Genomic DNA, 21565 nt, shown 5'->3' with positions numbered 1-21565 from the left:
TACTTAGTTTTTTTTAAGTTAGAAAAGTGGAGTTTGATTATGACTTTTACTTTTAGATGGTCATCATAACTAAATTAATTCAATGAACTCCTTAAAATTACAGTATTAATAAATACTAATGCTTATCATTCAGTACCTACAAGGACTTCAATGCAAACTGGTTGAGCTATTCTGAGGTTAAAGAAAGTGTGTAATAAAACTTTGGGCCTGGTGGTGGGCCCTGATCGTTTTAGGGGTTAAAACAACTTGCTTTATTAGTTACAGCAGTACCTTAGTAGCTTTTAAAGAACATATTTCAGATCGGTAGAGTTATCTGATCGGCCAGAACATCAATGGATCCCTAGTATCCAGTAGGAAAAGAGCAAAAAGGAAAGTCGCCCACTGTAACGGTGGGAGCGATGAGGCGGGTGCATGTGCTGAGATAAGTGACTTATTATGGGCAAATCCAGGGTCATGGTCAAAACAGTCCAGGGTCAGATGATCAAAACGGAGAGCAGGAGGGACAGACATGACAAAATGAACACAGAACTCCAAACAGACCAGAAATAAACAGAACTCTTCAAACAATACAAACACTTTGAACAGAACTTTGAACAGAACATCCAGCAAACATCCAGCAAAGACCAAGGCAAACACAGGGCTTATATATCAGAGGCAAGACGAGGGACAGGTGGGAAACAGGTGGTAACAATCAGGGGTGGAGTCAGACAACAAGGGGGCTGGACTGAACCAAAACAAATGTACATGGAAGATCAAAAGTAAACAAAAAGCACATGGAGGAGTGGGAGGAGCCAAATGTGATACCCACTACTGTCAACTGTTCTCCACAGCAACAAGGCATTTTCGTCCACACAACTGACCGCTCACTGGATATTTCCTCTTTTCCGGACCGTTCTCTGTGAACCCTAGAGATGGTTGTGTGTGAAAATCCCAGCAGATCAGCAGTTTCTGAAATACTCAGACCAGCCCGTCTGGCACCAACAACCACGCCACGTTCAAAGTCCCTTAAATCCCCTTTCTTCCCCGTTCTGATGCTCGGTCTGCACTTCAGCAGGTTGTCTTGACATACATGCCTAAATGCAGTGAGTTGCGGCCGTGTGATTGGCTGATTAGCTATCTGTGTTAATAAGCGACTGAACAGGTTAAAATTCAGTAAATTATATATATTAAACTCATTAAATAAACATTAATTCAACATTAAAATGTGCCGAAGTGTGTTCTCCATAGAGGATGTGTTTCAAAAGACTCATTTGTCTTTCGACTGGGGCGCCCAAACTTTTTCCTATAACTGTACATTTACACATGTATAATAAATGTGAGGATGCAGCTTTTAAAAGTAAGTTCATCAAAGGCAGGCTAGTGCTGTGGTCATATTAAGTGGATGGAAAACACACCGCAGAACCGAGAGGTAGGATAATCTCAGGTTTACAGCGCTTTGGAAAACTCCATGGCATTATGTTTTATCTCTAAGGAGTAAGTATGAGAGCTGTTCTCTATTTCAGATCTGGACGAATGCCAATAATCACGCTGAAGGATATTCATCATTGCCAGCTTTAATGTGGCTCAGTATTGATCTGTCTCCTAAGCTCAGCAATAACTCATAATCTCTTCAAAGCATCCAGTGTTTCAGACTATGCATTCACTGACTGGTATTTCCTCAGCTGTTGGACAGAAAAGGATTAATAATACCCCTTAATCCAGAACGTATTTTGTCTGTATTGCATCACAGCACTACTTTTTCACATATAACCTTGAATATAAGCTTCTATTAAAAATGCACTCGCAAGAAAGACATTAGCGCCTCCTCGGCCCAGCGAGGGGAGCATATCCATGACAGACAGACAGAAGTACCATCATGCATGGAGTGAAACAGCTCAGTCTGATGAGGAAGACCCAGAGTGGAAGGGACTTTCTCCAAAAGATGGGATATATGCCTTTTTAAAGGAAAACCCCCACGTTTTTCAGTCTCGTCTCGTTGCTATCTACACAGACATGATTTTTACAGACATCAACTCTGAAGCGTTTCCCTGCATCTAGAAAATAACAAACATGTTTACTGTAAATACACTTAAAATAGCCGGTGAGCAGTTGCTCAACTCTGTCTGTATTTTTTTACACTTTCATGGACAAAATCAAAACTTTGTAAAATGCTGCCATTCTGGGAGAGTGAAGTCTAGCAGGTGCTTCCTCTGATACACATGAAGCGCCACCCTACCCACCCAGCGGGAGTGAGGCCAATTGTGCTGTCTTGGACTCCTGACCAAAGATGCAGTGGCATCACTGGGGAACAAACATGTGATCTCCTAATGAGAGATCCAATGCTTAGACTGTTAGATGATAACCTTAAGTGAAGTGTTTTAATTTAAAATGGCTTGTTTCAATAGTTTGTAGTAGCTTAGTAAAGGAATAGAAAGAAAAACAGCAGATCTGAAGCATTGCCAGCCAACTCTATGGATATACTGGCATTTCAGGCACCAAAAATGGAGGGAAATTGTAAAAAAAAAATGTATTTTAAAAAAGGTTTGCGAAATCACATTTTTTTATTTTCCACCTTCTCTAAATACAGTAAATCTTCTTTTGTTTAGCTCATGATGCTGACAAACACTAAAAGTTAACAGTCTGTAACATCTGGGAGCGACGAGGAGGCGGACGCATATATGTGAGATTTATTCAGGGCAAATCCAGATTCGGGGTCAGAACAGTCCAGGGTCAAGGAGCCAACACGGAGAGATCGGGGTACAGAAACACAGAACTACACATCAAGCAAAGACCAGCAAGGGACTAGGGAAAACACAGGGCTCAAATACTACAGGAATTACAACGGTTAACATAACACAGGTGGAAAAAAGGTGGTTACGATGAAGGGCGTAGTCAAGAAACAAGGGGGCAGGACAGGGAAAAATCAAAACGAAGAAAGCACATGGAGAGGTAAACAAAAGCACATGGAAGACTGAAACCAAAACAAAAGCACATGGATGACTAGTGGGGGGGGGGGGGGGGGGGGGTGTCAATCGTGACACTGTCACTCAAACCTTTTCCACAAATACATGCAAAACTTTCAAATAATATTCTTCAAATTATTTCAATAAGTAAGATAAACTTGTAAAAAAAAGATTTAGTAAACTGGCAGATCTTATTTACACATCTCAGATAAAACTGGAACTACATTATTATCTTCTTAACGCTTTCTGGTACTTATGCACCTTCACCTCTGAGAGGATGTAGTGCTGTAAAACATCACTACACGGGTACTTACTGTTACCACTGTAATATCTCAGACTGGCTTATGATAGAGAGTTAGATGTTGCATAACAAATGACAAAGTGAAAGTGAAAGAAATTAAACAGGACAAAGCATTAACTAGTAGTCTGGTATGTTACCACTGGTTTTCTACTGATGCAGACGTATGAAACTGTGGCTTTTGGCAAAGAGCTACAAACTAGCAAGAAAGCCTTGCAAGGTCTCTGTGTCATGACTGGCCCCTCCTGGTCCTGTCCATGTGTTCGTGTTGTGGTTCGGTTCAGCCCGCGTGTTCTTTGTTTTGTTTTTTTAGTCCAGCCCCCTTGTTTCGTGACTCCACCGCTGATTGTTTCCACCTGTGTTCCCGCCTGTTCCTCATGTATTTAAAGCCTGTTTTCCCCTGTCTGGTCGCTGGTCTTTGTACTGTTGTTAGTATCTTTGTTTGATGTCTGAACTGTTTGGATGTTTGATCGTGTTGATTGTTTATGTGATTCCGGTTTGTCTGTCATGTCTGGCCCCCGTTCTATCCGTGTTGGCTATGTGAACCTGGATTTGCCCATAATAAACGTCGCTTATCTCCGCATATGCGTCCACCTCCTCGCTCCCAGCCGTTACTCTCTGTGTCAGTGGTGATAGTTTTACACCTGAACATTACAAGCAACGTCTTTGACAGAATATTCTAAAATGTACAGCTGCACATTTTAGTAATTTTTTGTAATTTTACAGACGGCACCTCAAAAAAGTGAATCCGATAGTGTTGTGTACAGAATACGTTGAGAGACCATTGACTTTCAGTATTTTTTAGCTCGGTGAGTCTTCAGTCCCTTTAGCTAATCTACAGAAGCAAAATTTGTATTTGGAGTGAGTAAAAATCATATAAATCTGATTGTCCTGTTCCTGTTCCTTTAAGCTTTAATTATGTGAAGTTGGGCAGATTCTCAGTTCTTTCCTAAACACAGGAAAACACGCCGATATTGTTGTCCATGACAATAAGCCATGCACTCCGGATAGAGACTAAGTTAAAAGTCGATGGAATATTTTTTTTTAACATATAGATGTTTAATAAACAGACATTAATTCGTCTTTACAGTGTTATGAGGGTGACTGGTGGATGCAACACATACCTCATACTCAAATTCATCTGTCCGTTCCACTTCTGCCCGAGGGTTGGACAAGTATTCTGGACACTCAAAGTACTCATGCTCCATTGTCTGGATGGAATGACAGCTAGAGTGATAGACCAAAAAAAATAATAATAACGAGAGAGAGTGCATAAGCAGAGGGTGACCCTCGTGACCTTCTAGCCTTTCTTAAATGCGACCTATCTATGCGATTGCCCACTCCCCAATTTTCTCCATAGTTTTGCCCAATTCCACCCACTCGCTTCGTCTCTTCTAATCATAGCGCCGCCAGTGCTAGGAGGGTGAAGGTTAGCATGTGCAAAGAGGGTTCTTCTATTGTTACAAGCTTGACATCGTAACAATAGCAGAACCCTTTTTGGTGCTATACAGAACCATTTCCAAAAAGGCTTTGCACGGAACCATAAACATCACATTGTATGAGAATCTTGAGAACATTTTATCGTGCAAGTGGTTCTTTGAGCGTTCATGGTTGAATACGGAGCCACTGCCTTTTACTAAAGAACCCTTGAAGAGCCGTCATTTTTGAGAGTGTACTACTAGAATCCCATAGGGGTGCTAGAAAAAGTTTACGCATTGTTTTAGAGGTTCGTTACTGGATATTAGAACCATTTACAATGCTAAACGGGTACAATGTGTGCTATAAAATTACTATGAAAACCCGAGTGTTATGCTGCCTGTGCTTGTGCAGTTTTCCTCCAATACTTAACCATAGGCCTACTTTTAAGTTATCAATGTTAAAATTAATTATTCACTTACTAATATTCATTTTTAAGTAACTATTTTGCTATTAATAAGTAATAATGTAAATTATATAGTGAGCTATTGAAGTGGGCCACATAGAGCAAGTCAGATAAGGTTCAAATGTTACTTCTAAACACCATCTACTTTAAAGATGCACTGATCAGAGGTCAGTTGGAAACACTACAATTACTGCACAGATATTTCTCTCTTTTCCCAGGTCATGACTAAGAATGCTTCATTACAGAATGCCCAGTTTAGAGGACGAATTGGTTTGGTCTGGCTGCTGTAGAAGGTTATAACCAGACCATGGATAAGTGTACCTTGTTTGCCACTCCATTTTGCTTTTAATCACCCTGTAAACTCGTTATTAAAGCCAGTGAATAGAGTTAGCAGCAGCGGTAATTACATGCAGGGCATGGTGCAGCTTTATCATATTAGCTGAGTGAAGGGGGGTATCACACGTTAGAAAATACTCCGGAATGAAGGAATTCACAGCAAGACGGCAGGGCTTAAACGCAAGTCCATAGTATTGATGGAAAATGCGCTGCTTTCAAAAACAGCTCAATGCAGCAGCGGAGTAGTGAAATTAAGATTCACTCAGTGGTTTTAAACAAGCAAAGTGCTGAGTCCGTCAATATATGAGCTATAAAGCTGATGTGTCGGACCTTTCAGCTTTACCTTCACAGGCAGAGGTATAGGATCGGTTGCAATACCAGATGATTTCATGATTAAAAGCAATAGTAGAACAATAGAATATATATAGAAAACATAGGTTGGCTTGTAAAAGCCCAAGATAAGGGAATATTTTGAGTTGTCTTCAAAAGCAAATGCTGAAAAGTGACTTTAAAGAAAGAGAAAATTCTCCAACAGTGGTGAGTAGCTCCTTCAGCACAACCTCTTACAAAACTAAAAGCTTTTCAATGTTATGCGTTGTAGGATATCAGTAAAACGCCATCTTTCATTCTGAGGTCACAGTAATGTTTGATTAATAAAGAGTGCTGTGCAAAACTCAGAGACCACCCTTCATTTTTTAAAATTTGAATCAGACAATGTCCTGACACGTTGCGCAAATGACAAACTTGGAACCTGAAACAATAAGTGCTTTAGTTTTTCAGGAGAATCTTCAGAGAGGATATGTGATAATCCACTTGAGGGCGGTTAAAGGATAAAAAAGTGGAAAGACTAGAAGTTTCCAAAATTGGAGTTCAAAAAAACGATTAAAAGATGGGGCTTCAAGACCTGGTAGGCCACCAGCAGATAAACAGCTCTGATCTTTGAGAGAGAGGAGAAAATCCTTCTTCACTTCTGCTTCAGATCTGAAAAAATCCACAGATGTTTCTGTCCATCCTTCCACTGTGAGAACAACAACAACACTATGAGCCTGAAAGGATGTTAAAAAAATTATATTTAGTTGTTGAGGCTTATGTGAAGTTTTCTGTTATGCACACGTTTTCCGCTTTTATTCTTGACACTGAAAGGTTAATAACTTGTACAGAAGTAAATGAAGGGTGGTCTCTGACCTTTGCACCATTCTTATAAGTGTAATGAGAGTGAGTACCTGTCCGACAGCAGAAAGGGGCAGATGTCAGGCACTGGCGGAGTAGCTGGCCTCATTTTAGCCAAAGCCATAATATGCTCGAACGTGATGTCCGTCTGAGTACACACATCCACCACGCAAACCTCTTGCAGGTTGCCATGGTTACTGGCTGTTGGACCCCGCCGTAATACCTGGACAACAATGGGCTCCTTCCGCATTGCTTCAACAGCCACTTCATGCCCAGTTTTCGAAAAGTCACGCCCATTTACCTGCCAAAGAGAAAATCGAGCTGCATCAGAAAAACCTCTGCAACAGTGGAGTATTACTGATACACTGTAGAAAATCAAGCAGGTACTAGTTAAAGCAACTGACGATCTAAGCAAGCAGTTTGCCCAATGCTTCTATTACTTATTTGCTTATTCGCTTCATTAGCCTCATAACTTCAGACATCAAACATTTCTTGACGGATCAACTACATTTGGGGTAAAATCTGATTTTTCTCTAAAGTATTCCATCAAATACAAACCTCAGTTCCAGAAACGTTGATACATCATGCCTGTGCTTAAAAAGAGCATTCAGGGAAGACTGTGCAAGCGCAAGGACGAAGCAAACATCGTTATTAGACTGAGCTCATCGAAAAAGTTCTGTGAGCAATCAGGCAAGGGAAAAAACATAACTGAACCATGACCTTCAAGCCCTCAGACAGCACCGTATTAAAAATTCAGTATGTGTACGTGATGAATATCACCACATTCAGTTCAGGAGATCCTTAGACAAACTGCTGTCAATGAACATTGCTTATTACTGTAGCCACAAATGAAAGTTGTCATATGGCAACAATAACCAATGGACTGGTACACAGTGGAAATGTGTATCAGATTGTTTATGGACATTATGTTCTCTGGGCTAAAGAAGAACTGGACCATCCAAATTGTTACCAGCATAAAGTTCAAAAGCCATGGTTGGCCATAGTCTGAGGGTGCATTAGTGCACATGATATGGGTCACTCGCAAATCTGCAAAAGCATCATTAATGCTGAAAGATATATACATATTTTGGAGCAAGATATTCTACTTTTTAGATGCTGTCTTTTCAGAGACTTCCATGCTTATTGCTGCATGACAGTGGCAAACCATATTCTGCACGTGCTACAACATGGCTGCATAATCTGCGAGTGTGGGTGTTAGACTAACCTGTCTGAGGTCCAGACCTCAAGGCATCAAATTTGGAATTTAGTGTGTATTAAAAAAAAACAAAAAAACAGGAAAGATCATAAGATAAAATGTCGTGTGTTGTGTTTTTGCACTGTTTTTAAATTTAAAATCTAATTTACTAATCACTACTTTCTGTTTTTATTATTATTTCACACACTCACACCCATCTTTTTTCGGAAATGAGGTTTGTACATGCCAGCTCTAAAGTACTCCTGGTGATTAAATGTGTGTATCTGTATCCACTGGATATATGAAACTCACAAGGGATCAGCCGTTCATAATCAAAGTGATGCCTGACACGAAACACCTGACACCTGTCAAAGACGCCCTATTGGCCTCCAATCAGCCAGAACAGGGGCTTCACTGCCCAGCCAATTAAAAACCTTCTTATATCTTCAGCGCAACCTGTATTTCAAGCAGTTGTCAATGGATTGATTTTCCCAAACACTTTTTAAAAAATAATTCAATTTAATTCAACTCTTTAAAGTGTTTGTGAAACCACACAGCACACCTGAAATAAAGTGACAGAAAACAGAGTTTTTGAAAGTGAACGTATCTGCCTAAACGTAATAACACTTCCAGTATGCATGTGACGAAATGTGCTGGGATAGGCTCCAGCTCCCCCCCGCGACCCTGACGGAGAAGCGGCTTAGAAAATGGATGGATGGATGGATGGATGGATGTGACGAAAAAGACATGCTGGTGTACAGACGCACATAGACGCACATCACACATAGCTTCTCTGCATGTAAGAACGCTCTCCCACAGAGATCAATGCACCCAAGATCAATAGTGACAGAATAGCGCTATTTAAAACCTAATTAAATCAGATTTTTCCACACATCAGCTACAGAGATGAAGACAGTTCTGCACCATTTCTCTCTTTAATAGGACTGAGTGTAAAATTCCCTATTACAGCATCATTTTACCACTTAACATGTGATAAAATGGAATGCAACAGCAAAATGCAACTTAAAATAAGAACTACGCAATTTATTCCGGGGTAACTAGAAACGGCGTAGTATGCAGTGAGCACTCATTCATTCCACACTACTGAACAGAACCTTACATCTCTAATAAACAAGGTTCTGTTCCGCCAATGTCGATATGTTTCGCTGATCATTCAGGAAAGGTTTTCAGTCACTCACACAGCCTCATATAACAGACATCTGCATCAAGGACATCAGGGCTTACTACTGAAATGCAATAATCTCTGCTAATATGAAGGTGTAGCTTCCATCATAATATTGGTCAGAATAATATCTATCATTTTTGTGATAATGCATGCACTACTGAAGGACTATAAAAGGAGCTGCTAAAAGCCATTTTATGGTGTCTCATAGAGCTCCCTAGACGAGTAGTTAAGGTACTGCTCAGGGAATTAGCTGTTTTGTTTCCTGACAACTCCATCAATGCACTGTAATTCCGCTGAGGATCAGCTGCCAACGACACTCCCTGTAGCATTATCAGTCACTTGTCTCTAGTTTAAAAATAGAGGACAAAGTGCCTCCCAAAAATGTATAATATATGCATCTAAATGTATAAAAAAGGTATGTATATATATATCGCTGCTGTCGGAAGAAAACCTTGTATCTCCATTTTTGACATTTTTCAGTTTTTGACATAATTTGAAAATGTCTGTTGTCCTTTACATTGTTTGTAAATGTCCTGACAAATGGACCAAAAGAAACGGCCCAAAATGAATTGGAAATAATTCTGATTCCATTGACTTACATTAAAATTAAAGTAGTTTTTTCCTTCTCCTGTAAAGTTACATATATATACATATGGTATCTCACAAAAAGTGAAGGATATTTGGCTTTCGGGTGAAATCTATGGAAAATGTAAAAAGTTCATGCTACAGTGATATTATATCATGAAAGTAGGGCGTTTAAGTAGAAGCATGCGAAGGTGATTTCCTCGTCTCAAACTATTTATTGAAACAAAAGCCGACAGCAGTGGCGGGTAAACCCCAACAAACAATCTCTGTGTCTCAATAACTCGTCATGCGCCCTTGAGCATCAACTACAGCTTGATATCGACGTCTCCTGCTGTTCACAAGTCGACTCGTTGCCTGCTGAGGCAGGGCATCCCACTCTTCTTGAACGGCGGCCCTCAGGTCATTGAGGTTCTGGGGTACAGAGTTACGAGCCTCTACACGACGACTCAGCTGATAGGTTTTCTATGGGACTCAGGTCTGGAGAAAGTGCAGGCCGCTCCATTTGAGGTACCCCAGTCTCCAGCAGCCGTTCCCTAGTGATGCGCCCACGATGAGCTGGAGCATCGTTGTCCATGAAGGTGAAATGAGGCCTGTGTTGTTCATGCAGAGGCACAGTGACTGGATTAATGATGTTATCCAGTAGTTTGGGCCACTGGGTCACTGTGCCATTCACAAAGTGTAGTGCAGGTCTGTATTGACTGGACACGCCTGCCCACATTGTAGCACCACCACCACCACCACCACCACCACCACCTCGCTGTTAAGCTCCTTGTTAGAGAACAGCAAGTTGTGCAGAAAGTACTGAAACACTGACCAGCTGGACATGCGCATTCAAAAGTTTAGAGAAGGTCACATTAAGTTCACCTGTAAAGGTTAGAGTGCATTTTAGGTTCATCCTGAAATTTCACCCGAAAGCCAAATATCCCCGACTTTTTGTGAGTACTGTGTATATATATTGGTGTATATATATATATATATATATATATATATATATATATACACCTCTGAATTAAGACACTTGAACATTTTGTTCTAGTAACATATTGAGCTGTAATCAAGTCAAGTGGTTGCATTAAATCTAGCATTAAACACTTGACATGATAAATTATTAACTCTAAAGTGCAGTGAATCCCAAGTTTGGGGTATCATTTACAAGCAAAACAGACGACTGATGCCAGCAATATCAGTAATACCAATAAATTTAACACTAGAGCACACCGGCAGACTACACTGCTCATGATGGATACATTTCCAACCCGCAAACTAACAAAAGCAACAGCGAACTCTAAAACTACAGTCTTTACCCAAACAAGGTGTAGCATAGTGGCATGAGAGACACAGCTGTCAGTTAGTTGGAACGTGCAGTCATTGTTGCTCTCTCTGAAATTTGGTGATTAAAAGTGGAAAAGACATTCAGCCTGTGTTTGTATGATTTTATGCACAGCTTTTCAAATGGAAAAAACCCTTAGGGTCTTCGGGTCAAATTAGAGCAAGTAAAAGCGCTTAACTGCATCAACTGCAACAAAGTAATGCAGTCAATCAGTTAATCTCCCTAGTTTTAGTTTAGTTGAGTAACATATTACTAACTGCATCAAAACGGAGGATTTATGTTGTTGCCACACAAACTGCAATTTTCTAGCGTGACTACAGCTTAACACCAAAAGTCCTGCTCAAGTTCTGCATCTAGCTCTGACAGATCAGTTGAGCAAGGATATCCATAGAACGAGCAATGCCACACCACGCCATATCTTCGTGTGTCAATTTTCCAGAGTATGGGAATCCCATGGGTCTCTTCAAAGTGCTCCATGGTGATATCATGCATACAAAAGTGTGTTAGTGAGATGCCTCAGGTCAGGCTGTATGTTCTAGAGTGACAGGCATGGCCATGAGAGAACAGCTGTGAGTGTTCAATGTGCATCAAGCAGCCCTCACTGCCAAACTGGCTCAGGCGGTCCTCTACAGCTCTCTCAGTGGGGCATCAAACCTGGAGCTCCCTGGCAAGAACACAACCTTGTGACGACCTTGCAGCAGGAGAGTCTGATCCCACTGTGAGCCAGGTTTGCATTCTGAGGCTTTGAAACGGGAGCTGAAAGAATCTGGGGTAAACTGAAGCTAATCCTGAGATACTTTTACTGAGCCACCGGTAACTTCAGGCTTCATGTGACTTGGCATGTCACCCAAAAAGTACTTTTAACATTAACTTTTGTTTCTAAATGACAACAGCACCAGAATCAGGATCAATGAACACTTTTAGCCAGCAGATGATGTGCTTACAAGACATGGGAATTTCCTTTGGTGTGGGTGAGAGCAGGACACAGACTACTGTGAGGTCAAATTTTACATCAAAATTTTATGAAGCTAAACAGGTACAATGTGCTTTTAGTCGTATTCTCCTAGCAATGTCATCAGCAAACTGGATAGATTTTTCTCAAGATCGTTTACATCCCATGAAAATAATAATCATTCTTAATTATTTACTAAAAAATAATTTCAGCTTATTTTTTTTCATTACTAAACTGTGTATAGGGCAAAAAAAGCATGCAAAATGTAACGGGGAGCGCGAACGCGGACGCATATGAGGAGATAAGCGAGATTTTTTTCAGGCAGATTTTTTTCATGGTCATAACGGTCCAGGTTCAAACAGCCGATACGGAGAACAGGAGGGACAGACGTGACAAAATGAACACAAAACCTCAAACAAGAACCAAACACCACGACAACACAATACAACACAATACAACACAATACAGCCAAAACATCAAACAAACACCAGCAAACACAGGGTTTAAATACAAACCAGGATAACGAGGGACAGGTGGAGACAATCAGGGGTGGAGCCACGAAACAAGAGGGCAGGACTGAAAACCAAAACAGAAGCACATGGACAGGACTGGGAAGTAAACAACACGAGCACATGGACAGGACCGTGACACTCACAGTGAAAGCTAGCCAGTCTAAAGTACAGCCTCCACATGGTAGGGTTAGTGTCACACAGTGTTACAACTAAGCCTCTGAAAGTAAACGATGAGAAAATTCAAAACAGTTCATTTTTTGCATGTTTTCTTATGCACACCTGAATTGAAAGTGTAAATAAATAAAATTTATTTCAATTTTATTCAACATTTGCTGTTCTAATTTGGGGCCAAACATAAATTGCTGCTCTCTTTTCACTAATATATATTATATATATATATATTATAATATATAAGTATTTAGACTGCAGATCAGAGGGAAGGTGGAGCAGTTTGGAGATAAAGCCAGAGAGGCCAGGTTGAGATGGTTTGGACATGTGTTGAGGAGGAATAGTGGATATATTGGGCAAAGAATGTTGGAGATGGAGCTGCCAGGTAGAAGGAGAAGAGGTAGACCTCAGAGAAGGTTTATGGATGTAGTGAAGGTGGACATGGAGATGGTTGGTGTAAAAGTAGAGGAGGCAGTGGATAGGGCAAGATGGAGGCAGATGATCCGCTGTGGCGACCCCTAAAGGGAGCAGCCGAAAGAAGAAGATTTTAGGTGTTTAGACTACAAAGCTTCAAACAGCATAGAACTGCACTGAAATGAATTGTGTGTGTGTGTGTGTTTGCATTTGTAGCAAAGCAGTGAAGGTTGCTCATATTAAAAAGGACAAATCTTTCTCAGATACTTTTAAGCTCGTTAATTAAGTGAAAGAGAACATAGCTTGTGACCCACTCTGCAATACACTCTTGAAAATAAAGGTGCAGAAGTGGGCGTACTGGGCGTGATGCCACAGAAGCATCATTTTGGGTGCCTAAAGAACTTTTCAATGTGTGGTGCTTTGGTGACACTTTATTTTAAGTGGTCTTTTAACAGTCAGCTCAACAGACTCTCAGTAACATGTCAAAACCTATGAGGGTTAGAATTAAGATTGGGGTGTAACGTGGAGTGATGCGGAGAAAAGCGAGATTTATTATGGGCAAATCCAGAATCAGGGTCGAAACGGTCCAGGGTCAGAGAGCCAACATGGAAAGCAGGAGGGACAAACAGCACAAACAAATCAAACAAAGACCAGCACTAGACTGAGGAAAACACAGGGCTCAAATACAAACAGGGATAACGAGGATTCACAAGACAGGTGGAAAACAGGTGGGAACAATCAAGGGCGGAGTCAAGAAAACAAGGGGGCATGACAAAGACACAAGCATATGGATAACTGGGAGGGGCCAATCATGGCATTGGGTTAGGGCTCGGGTTAGGACAGTGGTGGACAGTAACTAAGTAAATGTAATTAGTTTCTGTACTTTAGTATTTTTGGTGTATCTGTACTGAAGTTTCTCCGTTCTGGGCGACTTTTTCCTTTCACTCCACTACATTTCAGAGTCTAATATCCGACTTTTTCCTCCTACATTTTGAGAAATCTGTCGTTCCTTTTGGTTTCTGTGTATAAAAACGTAACATGTCAAAACGAAAGAAGCGCAAAGCCAGAGCACCAATCAGGGCCCAGCGGTCACTTTGTTTAGAGCTGGTTTTGACCTGTTGGTCATACCGACCCAGTGCAGCACGCGGTTCAACGTCAGCGCAGCAGCGTAAAACTTTGGGAGAGTCTGTTCAACATAAACGATGAACTAACCTAACTTTGTGTAAATAGAGCACAATATAGAAATATGTCCACATATGCAGTCGAGACTGACGCGGCTTTTTTCTGAATTTCTACAAACACCATTTCAATTTATAGTAAATGAGTTTGGGCTGCTTTATGTTTATGAACAGACGCCTACAGATCAACATAGTAAAGGAGCTCATCTGTGATCCTGAGTTTAAAGCCAGTTTTTATTCAACTTAAACTTGGAACTAAGTTGTAAATAAATCTGAAACTGAAACTTTGCTTGTGTGTAAAAAGTGATTTCAGAGCCACTCGGTTCTCCCTGATGGAAACTGTTTACCTTCAGTGTTTTGTGCTTCTGATCATTTTAATAGACGTCAGCGTCACTAATTAATGACGTTCTATTAAAAGACTGGTTTACCAAGAGAGACGCTGGAGGACTTTCACCTGAAATGAGTTCATGAAGCCAGTCTGGTTATAAAAATGATAACAGGACATCAGAGCCAGAATTACTCTCTTAGTACTTTTACTTTATACTTAAGTACATTTGAGGGCAAATACTTTAGTACTTTTACTCAAGTGGAGGTCTAAAGGGAGGAACTTCTACTTTTACTGGAGGAATATTTTACCTTGGGTGTCTCTACTTTAACTCAGGTACATGTTTTGTGTACCTCGTCCACCTCTGGGTTAGGATTAGGGTTAGGGTTAGGGTTCGGTCTTGGGTAAGGTTGGGTGAGGTTAGGTTTTGTGTAATGGAGGTAACAAATGTTATACATATATATGTACTTCATATATACTTAATGTAAGTGACATATCAACAGCACATTTACAAGGTTTTTACTTCAATGTACTCAGATGTTTCACTACTGCTACTTCACTGATATGTTGTTGCTACTGATAATCTGTTAAGAGTTTTTTAATCACCTGCAAAGGACCACTCCAAATAAAGTGTTACCTATAATGTCAATGTTTTATACCAATTAACATTTTTCCTATAACCATATAATAAAGCCCTGGACCATTCAGCAATCTTTCTTTCTTTTTAAGGGCGGAATTGCATAAAACAAATCATATTTAAGATACAAAGAACACTGAACAAGCAAGAAGATAAACTGCAGAAATACTTTGGTTATCCAGAATAAACCATTTGTTCTATTTTAGCTGGAACGCCGTGACAATGTTGCCTCAAATTTGCAAGAATATGCTCTAAACAGTCTGCTATAAATCTTTATGACTGCTTGACAAAACTGTTTGTGCTCCCTAAAATTGAATGCGATTCACAGTCATATGGGTTATGCCACCTGCAAGTGCTGCCCTCCCTCCCATCCTGATGTACGGTCCACCTGGTCTCACACCTAAGGAGCTCCCTATTGTCCCAAACATGGCTGTCATTAATCAACAGGACCACATGCAGAGGGAGGAGAGGCACAATCAGCGCCGCTGCGAGTCCTGACAGATGGGCCAATTAATGGAGCCTCAAGAAGTGAATAATAAAAGAGTGAATAATAAAGATAGGGAGACAGAGCTCTGCTCTACCTGCTCCGAGCAAACCATGAAGGCTCAACAGATGTGAGTGTCTGAGTGGAGCAAATAGGGGACAGCGCATAAGAGAGAGCACATCATGATCACGGGTGCTGCTTTACAAACACTTTGAGGCAGGGGACTCAGTCCCACACCAAATCCTTTAAGATTTCAACCCAGTCCCACAGAAAATTGCTATCATTTGTTCCGCACAGCTCCATCTGGGTGAACTGACATCCAATATTCCACCTAGTCTATTCACAAAAGCCTTATTCTCGACTGAAATAAAACAGGAGTCATAGTGACCGGGCTTACTGTCAAGTACCTTGACCAAACGCCTTTTATTCACAGTAAACACAAAACAAGAATTAACCCACAAAATAGCTATTTATGGGATTTGGCTGGGCCGGTGTGGCTGTCAGACTAAAGGCTTCACCAGCTCTATAAACTACAAGAATTTGCATGTTGTTCACATGATCGGTTCCTTCATTAATTAGCATTAATTAACTAAAGTAAGGCTCCGTCTGAGGACTAAAACTTTTTGTGTGTTTCAGTAGTGACATAAGGACATGGGACAGCATTTTTGAACACAATTTTTAAAAAATGACGATGATGAATATATATTTCGGCTTTACTTTGAAAGAAAACAAAGCGATCTTAAAAAACATTGAAAAAATAAAAAAAAAAAAAAAGAGAAAGTGTACAGGTTATGGTTTGGGACACCTTCAAATACAAACTACCCAATAAATGATGCTTTTATCTATGTGGTTTGATACTACCTGAACTAATGCCTTGATAGATGGCAATAGATCATAATATAAACCTTGTAAATACCAAAGGTTGGAATATTCATTTATTTAATTATTTATTTTTTGTGGGACCGCAGTTCTGATATTTGTTGCGTACATATCGGTTGCTGCTAATGCTGGTGCTCATACCATAGATGGTATCAAGTCAATTTATGCGAGTGTGAGTTGGGTCTCGAGTCTGAGGTGTGAGTCTGAGCTGAGCCTCCAGTCAATTTCAGTCTCATAGCTTCCGGCAGTCGATTATGCAAAAATAAACTCTTACTGAAACCCTGTCAGAATTCATTATGGCATCGTTAATATTAGAAAAACATTCACTTTGGCAGAACAAAAGCGGGACATGCAGTAAAAGGGGTGTTTAAAAGAGGCAAAACAATGTGGTTGGGAAATCGGTAGATTGTATAGCGTGAATGTGTCGACACTGACGAGTCAAAGATGTATTTTGGAAATTAAATGTTTTATTTATATTGCATTTATATTGGTGCACCCAATTTAATCAGTTTTGTTTGTGTTTCTTTTTCAGGCTGAACTTGAGTCATGAGTCGGTTAAGTTAATCTCCCCTGCCTCATACATAAACATGTTTACATTTAGAAACGGAGTCTAGAGTCCACTATGCAGAAATGGAGCATTTATATGCCGAAAGTTATAAATGGAATAAAATGCAGGCATTTTAACAAAGTAGCCCAGCCTACCACAGATCAGGGTGACCAGGTCACAAACGTCTGAAGGGCCCCTAGCCCGTTACTTTTGTTGGTGGTCATAATTTTTTTATTATAACATAGCAGGTTACATGAGGGCTGGGCAGCTTCATGATGACAGCCTTCGTACCCGTTAAACATGCATATTTACATGTTTTTAATTAATTTATTCATTTATTCAGTTGGGAAGAATGGTTTTGAATGTTCTGACCAAGCTGCATAGTCTTTACACTGCACAGTCGCATACTGTCAGGATATCTAGGTGGTTTCAGAAACAAATCCCTCAAATGAAACGTTCATTATAATATGACAAAGCCATTTAGTTGTTGTCATGCAGTAGGAACTGGATTGACCTGCATTCGTTGCGAAAGACAAGTAAGTAAGTTGCCAAACAAAGCATAAATCCATAGCATATATCCATAGCAGCTGTAGAAAATGTTTTTTCATTTATATCTTACCTTTGATTTCTTTATGCATAGAAGTAGACAGTTCATAGACCACTGCAGACAATGATGTGCCAGCTTTTTTCTTTAAGTCAGGCTGACATCTGTATTTTTATTTGGGCTTTGGGAATGTTCATCTTGCACACTGGCAAAAAAAAAGTGAAAGCTTGTACAGTGGAAGTTTCTAAGCAGTTGGAGGAGAAAATGAAGCAGACATTCGGGAAAATGCGGATAGCGTCAGGATTATGTTCGAATGGGACACAATGACAAGGCTTAGATTTGCTCATTTTCTACAAGTGCTGTTAGTAAATATTGTCAATTTTAGTAAATTTGTCATAATTGCTCACAGAGGCCCCCTAGTGGCTCAGACACCTGAGCATGCTCCCACTAAACCCATAGGCCTGAGTCCAGCATTGCCTAAACACTCTTTCTCAATACACACTAATCTGTTAAATGGAACGGAATATAAATGCATCAAATATTGGTTTTAATTAAATAGTCAAATCTGAAGGTCCAGACTGATACCGATAAGCTGTTTAAACAATCATTTGACAGATAGGTTTCTGATGTTATCATGCATCCCTGGTTAACATGGGACTTCAAAATAGAATAAAAAGACTACATCTATAATAATTAAAAAAAAGGTTCAGTTAAAAAAATCATTTCTAACCAGAGCAGTAATTGAACCGCATTAAGAGCAGTGCCAAATTGGGGGGTGGAAGTTGCTGCTGTCAGTCAAGTATTTGTAATCCTACTGCATGACCACCTGATTGTTCACACCTAATCAGATTCTGCTCCGAGCCTCTGGTTTGTTCATTCGCATAAACACGCTCAGGTTTTTTTTTTTTTTGCCTGCAGAGTTTCTCATCAACATTCACAACTGTCTATATAGCCTGCCAGCAGGTTATACCTTCTAAATCTTTCATGACGCCCGTCCATAATAACCTTTAAACAAGGTGTTAGCATTCACTTTCCAAACAATGTTTTTCCTTTGAAACGTTGCCCATTGAGAGACAACAGGAGAACCAGAAGAACAGTCACTTCCAGCTTCAACAGTGAGAAGTCAAAGGTTATTAACGTCAATAAAACCTGGTTTCCGCAGCCAGGCTTCTGTATTAACTGTCATGTAGGTGGTGTACTTGGCCAAAACCGCAGCCTACAAAGGTCAATATCACCTCCGTTTGGTAACAAGGTTTTTGCAGTGTACATGGGTCATGGCTTCAAAAGCACTTAACGCTCAAATGTCAGCCCTTCCTTTGTGACTGACAGTGTCTGTAATGAAATGATGTAGAACACAGAAAACTGACAAACATATGTATATATGTACAAACGAAGATTCTTCTGTCATTGCTTTGCTCAAAGTGGTTTTATTTATGTATACAACTGCACTGTGACTTATTCTCAACACTGCTTTACCCCTTAAGGCATTATCTAAGCTGTTTTGTGCTGATACCGAATAACTACTGCCAGTTTAATGACATGTTCAGTCCATCGTGTTCCTGTGAATGTTGCTTTATTGGTACAATTAAAACGTCTTTTTTTGAAAGCACTTTAAATCACTCATCTTCTGCTAATTAGCAGAACTTTGTGAGCACAATGATAATGATAACTCGCAATCAAGGAACGAAATGAAAGAAAATGATTTTCATAGGCTGTAAATATCAGTGTTTTGGGAGAGTTGTATCAGCTCTGGAGTGAGAGAGAGAGAGAGAGAGTGACAGAGACACAGAGAAAGAAGGCATTGAAGGCCTTTAGGATGCCCCTCTGAGTGCTGAGGTATGCACCAATATGGGTGTTCTTGGCCCATGTGGATATAGTCACATGCATATAGAGACTCCCAAGTCAAACTTCATGCTGTGTGGTCTTACTAAGAGAAAATCATTTTTCTGAAATTTGTAAATAAATAGAAATAGTGCACTAAATTTGCAGATACCATAATTAAGTGTGGTCTCTTAACTTATTAGTCAATTTATTATTAGAAAATCAACAAATGCTGTTGTACCTCAGTTGTCACAACAACCCTCTGTGGGTGTCATTTAAGATTAAGTGACCCTTATTAGCCCCACAACGGGGAAATTTCACCTCCTCATTTAACACCACATACACACTAGGGGGCACACACACTGAGCACACTTGCCCGGAGTGGTGGGCAGCCCAATCCGCAGCACCCGGGGAGCAGCTGGGGGTTAGGTGTCTTGCTCAAGGACACCTCAGTCATGTGCTGTCGGCTCTGGGGATCGAACCGGCGACCTTCTGGGCACGAGGCTGGTTCCCTAACCTCCAGCCCACGACTGCCCTATTGCAGCCTTAAAAAAACAGCCCTACAATAATATGTCAGTTATTTATCACATAAACTGGTAGAGCGCCCACCACTATTTCAAAGGATGCTGAGAAGCCATGTGCACATATTTGTGTGTTGTGTAAACGTGTGTAGATGTAGCATTAAGAGCGCGAGCATTCATATCCATATGTGGGTCAGTTCTCCTCAGGCGACACATCTTCAGAGTCATTATGTCCCTCCAGCTGTGCCATTTACACAGGTGAGATAAGCAAAGCTGGAGTGATAAGACTAAAGGCTCTGCGTGTGTGTGGCACGTCAAGATAAGAGCTGGACGAGAAGCTCTTGGCTGGGCAACCAGAGCATGGAGATAGCAACAAATGCGACAGCATGCCACACAGATGTCGGCTCAGAAAGAATTGTCCAGCCCCTAGAGGTTATTTGGACAGCCTTTACTCAACAGCACATTGTGTGCCTCTGTGCTGACTGCCATAGGAATGGACAGGAACACAACAGAATAGTCCTGAGTCTCTCCCTGAAGAATTCTCCACTCTATTCCAGCTTTCCTTCAAGCGTGAGCCACAAAAACAAGCCCACTTACACCAATCTCCCAGACCGATCTGGTTCATACTGATTCAATTGGCACTTTGCTTTTTAGCACTCTGAATATAGAAGAGGAACAGAAGAGCGAGCTCAGCTGGGAAAGGCCAAACAATCAGAAAATATAATCTCCAGAGCTCCACAACGGGGGGAAGTCTGGGAGACCTGCGCTCTCATTCAAGACCCCCAGGACAACTCATTTCAATCCTGAGAGCGCATCCAAAAACAGACACCACCGAATGCCATTTCATTCGGTGGAAGAAAAAAGAAGAAACCTAAAGCGGATTCAGGTCATTGCCACACTGCATATACAACACAGGTGTGGCCTATAACTGCATTAAACACTCTGGCATTTCCACAGGTTCTAGCTGGAGTAATGGGCTTGCCATTTATACAGTAGATCTCCACAGAGACATTCCAATTTCCTGGAATGATCGTCATTATATCGGTTTCTCTCCAAGCGGCACAGCTACTCGACCTTTAAGAATACACTATACTTGGCTTCTGCCTTTCATAAACCTTTATTTCACTCTATGCTATTTTCTCCTCCAGAGGGCTGGAGATACTGAAGGTGAATGATTTCATCAGTGGTTTGAATCTATACAGTTGAATATGAACGCATACAATCTTTACAAAAAGGTTTACAAAGGGTTCTCTGAGGGATGCCATAGAGGCAACCTCTTTTGCTATGTTTAACAAAGAGATTCCACATCATGTGTTTCCATTGCGATTTAAAGAGCCATCCGTTGAGAAAGTGGTCCTTCTACGGCATCACACAAAGATCCCTTTTTGGCACCGTTATTATTAAGAGTGTAGAAGCCCACTGAAAGACGTAAGAAGTGGTTCAATAGACAGTTTATTGAATTCCACATCAGGTTATCGCACTGTGTTAACTGCAATGTGGGATTCATGCTGGAAAAAAAGAAAAAAAAAGCACCTTGACTCTCCATGGAGCACAACTCTTATTAGTGGGGTGTTTTGAAGTGCTAATGTAGCAAAAAAAACGTCTTTGAAGTTGTCTGAAGTTTACTGCTTTAGTTGTGCACTGGAGCTGTGAGGTTAA

The 21565-nt window shown here is 40.6% G+C and overlaps 1 protein-coding gene across 1 annotated transcript in view; it reads right to left on the bottom strand.

Annotated features, from left to right (window-relative positions):
- pdzrn4 (PDZ domain containing ring finger 4) overlaps positions 1-21565 on the bottom strand; it is a 71464-nt gene that overhangs the window by 12652 nt on the left and 37247 nt on the right. Inside the window, exons 2-3 of the mRNA XM_037542387.1 lie at positions 6682-6929; positions 4365-4467 (exon numbers count right to left, since the gene is read on the bottom strand). Coding sequence (XP_037398284.1) covers positions 4365-4467; positions 6682-6929 — 351 coding nt within the window. The remainder of the gene's footprint in view (positions 1-4364; positions 4468-6681; positions 6930-21565) is intronic.

This window comes from Pygocentrus nattereri, chromosome 11, assembly GCF_015220715.1.
Source record: "Pygocentrus nattereri isolate fPygNat1 chromosome 11, fPygNat1.pri, whole genome shotgun sequence".
NCBI classification, from domain to species: Eukaryota; Metazoa; Chordata; class Actinopteri; order Characiformes; family Serrasalmidae; genus Pygocentrus; species Pygocentrus nattereri.
This window is presented reverse-complemented; position numbering and strand designations above follow the sequence as displayed.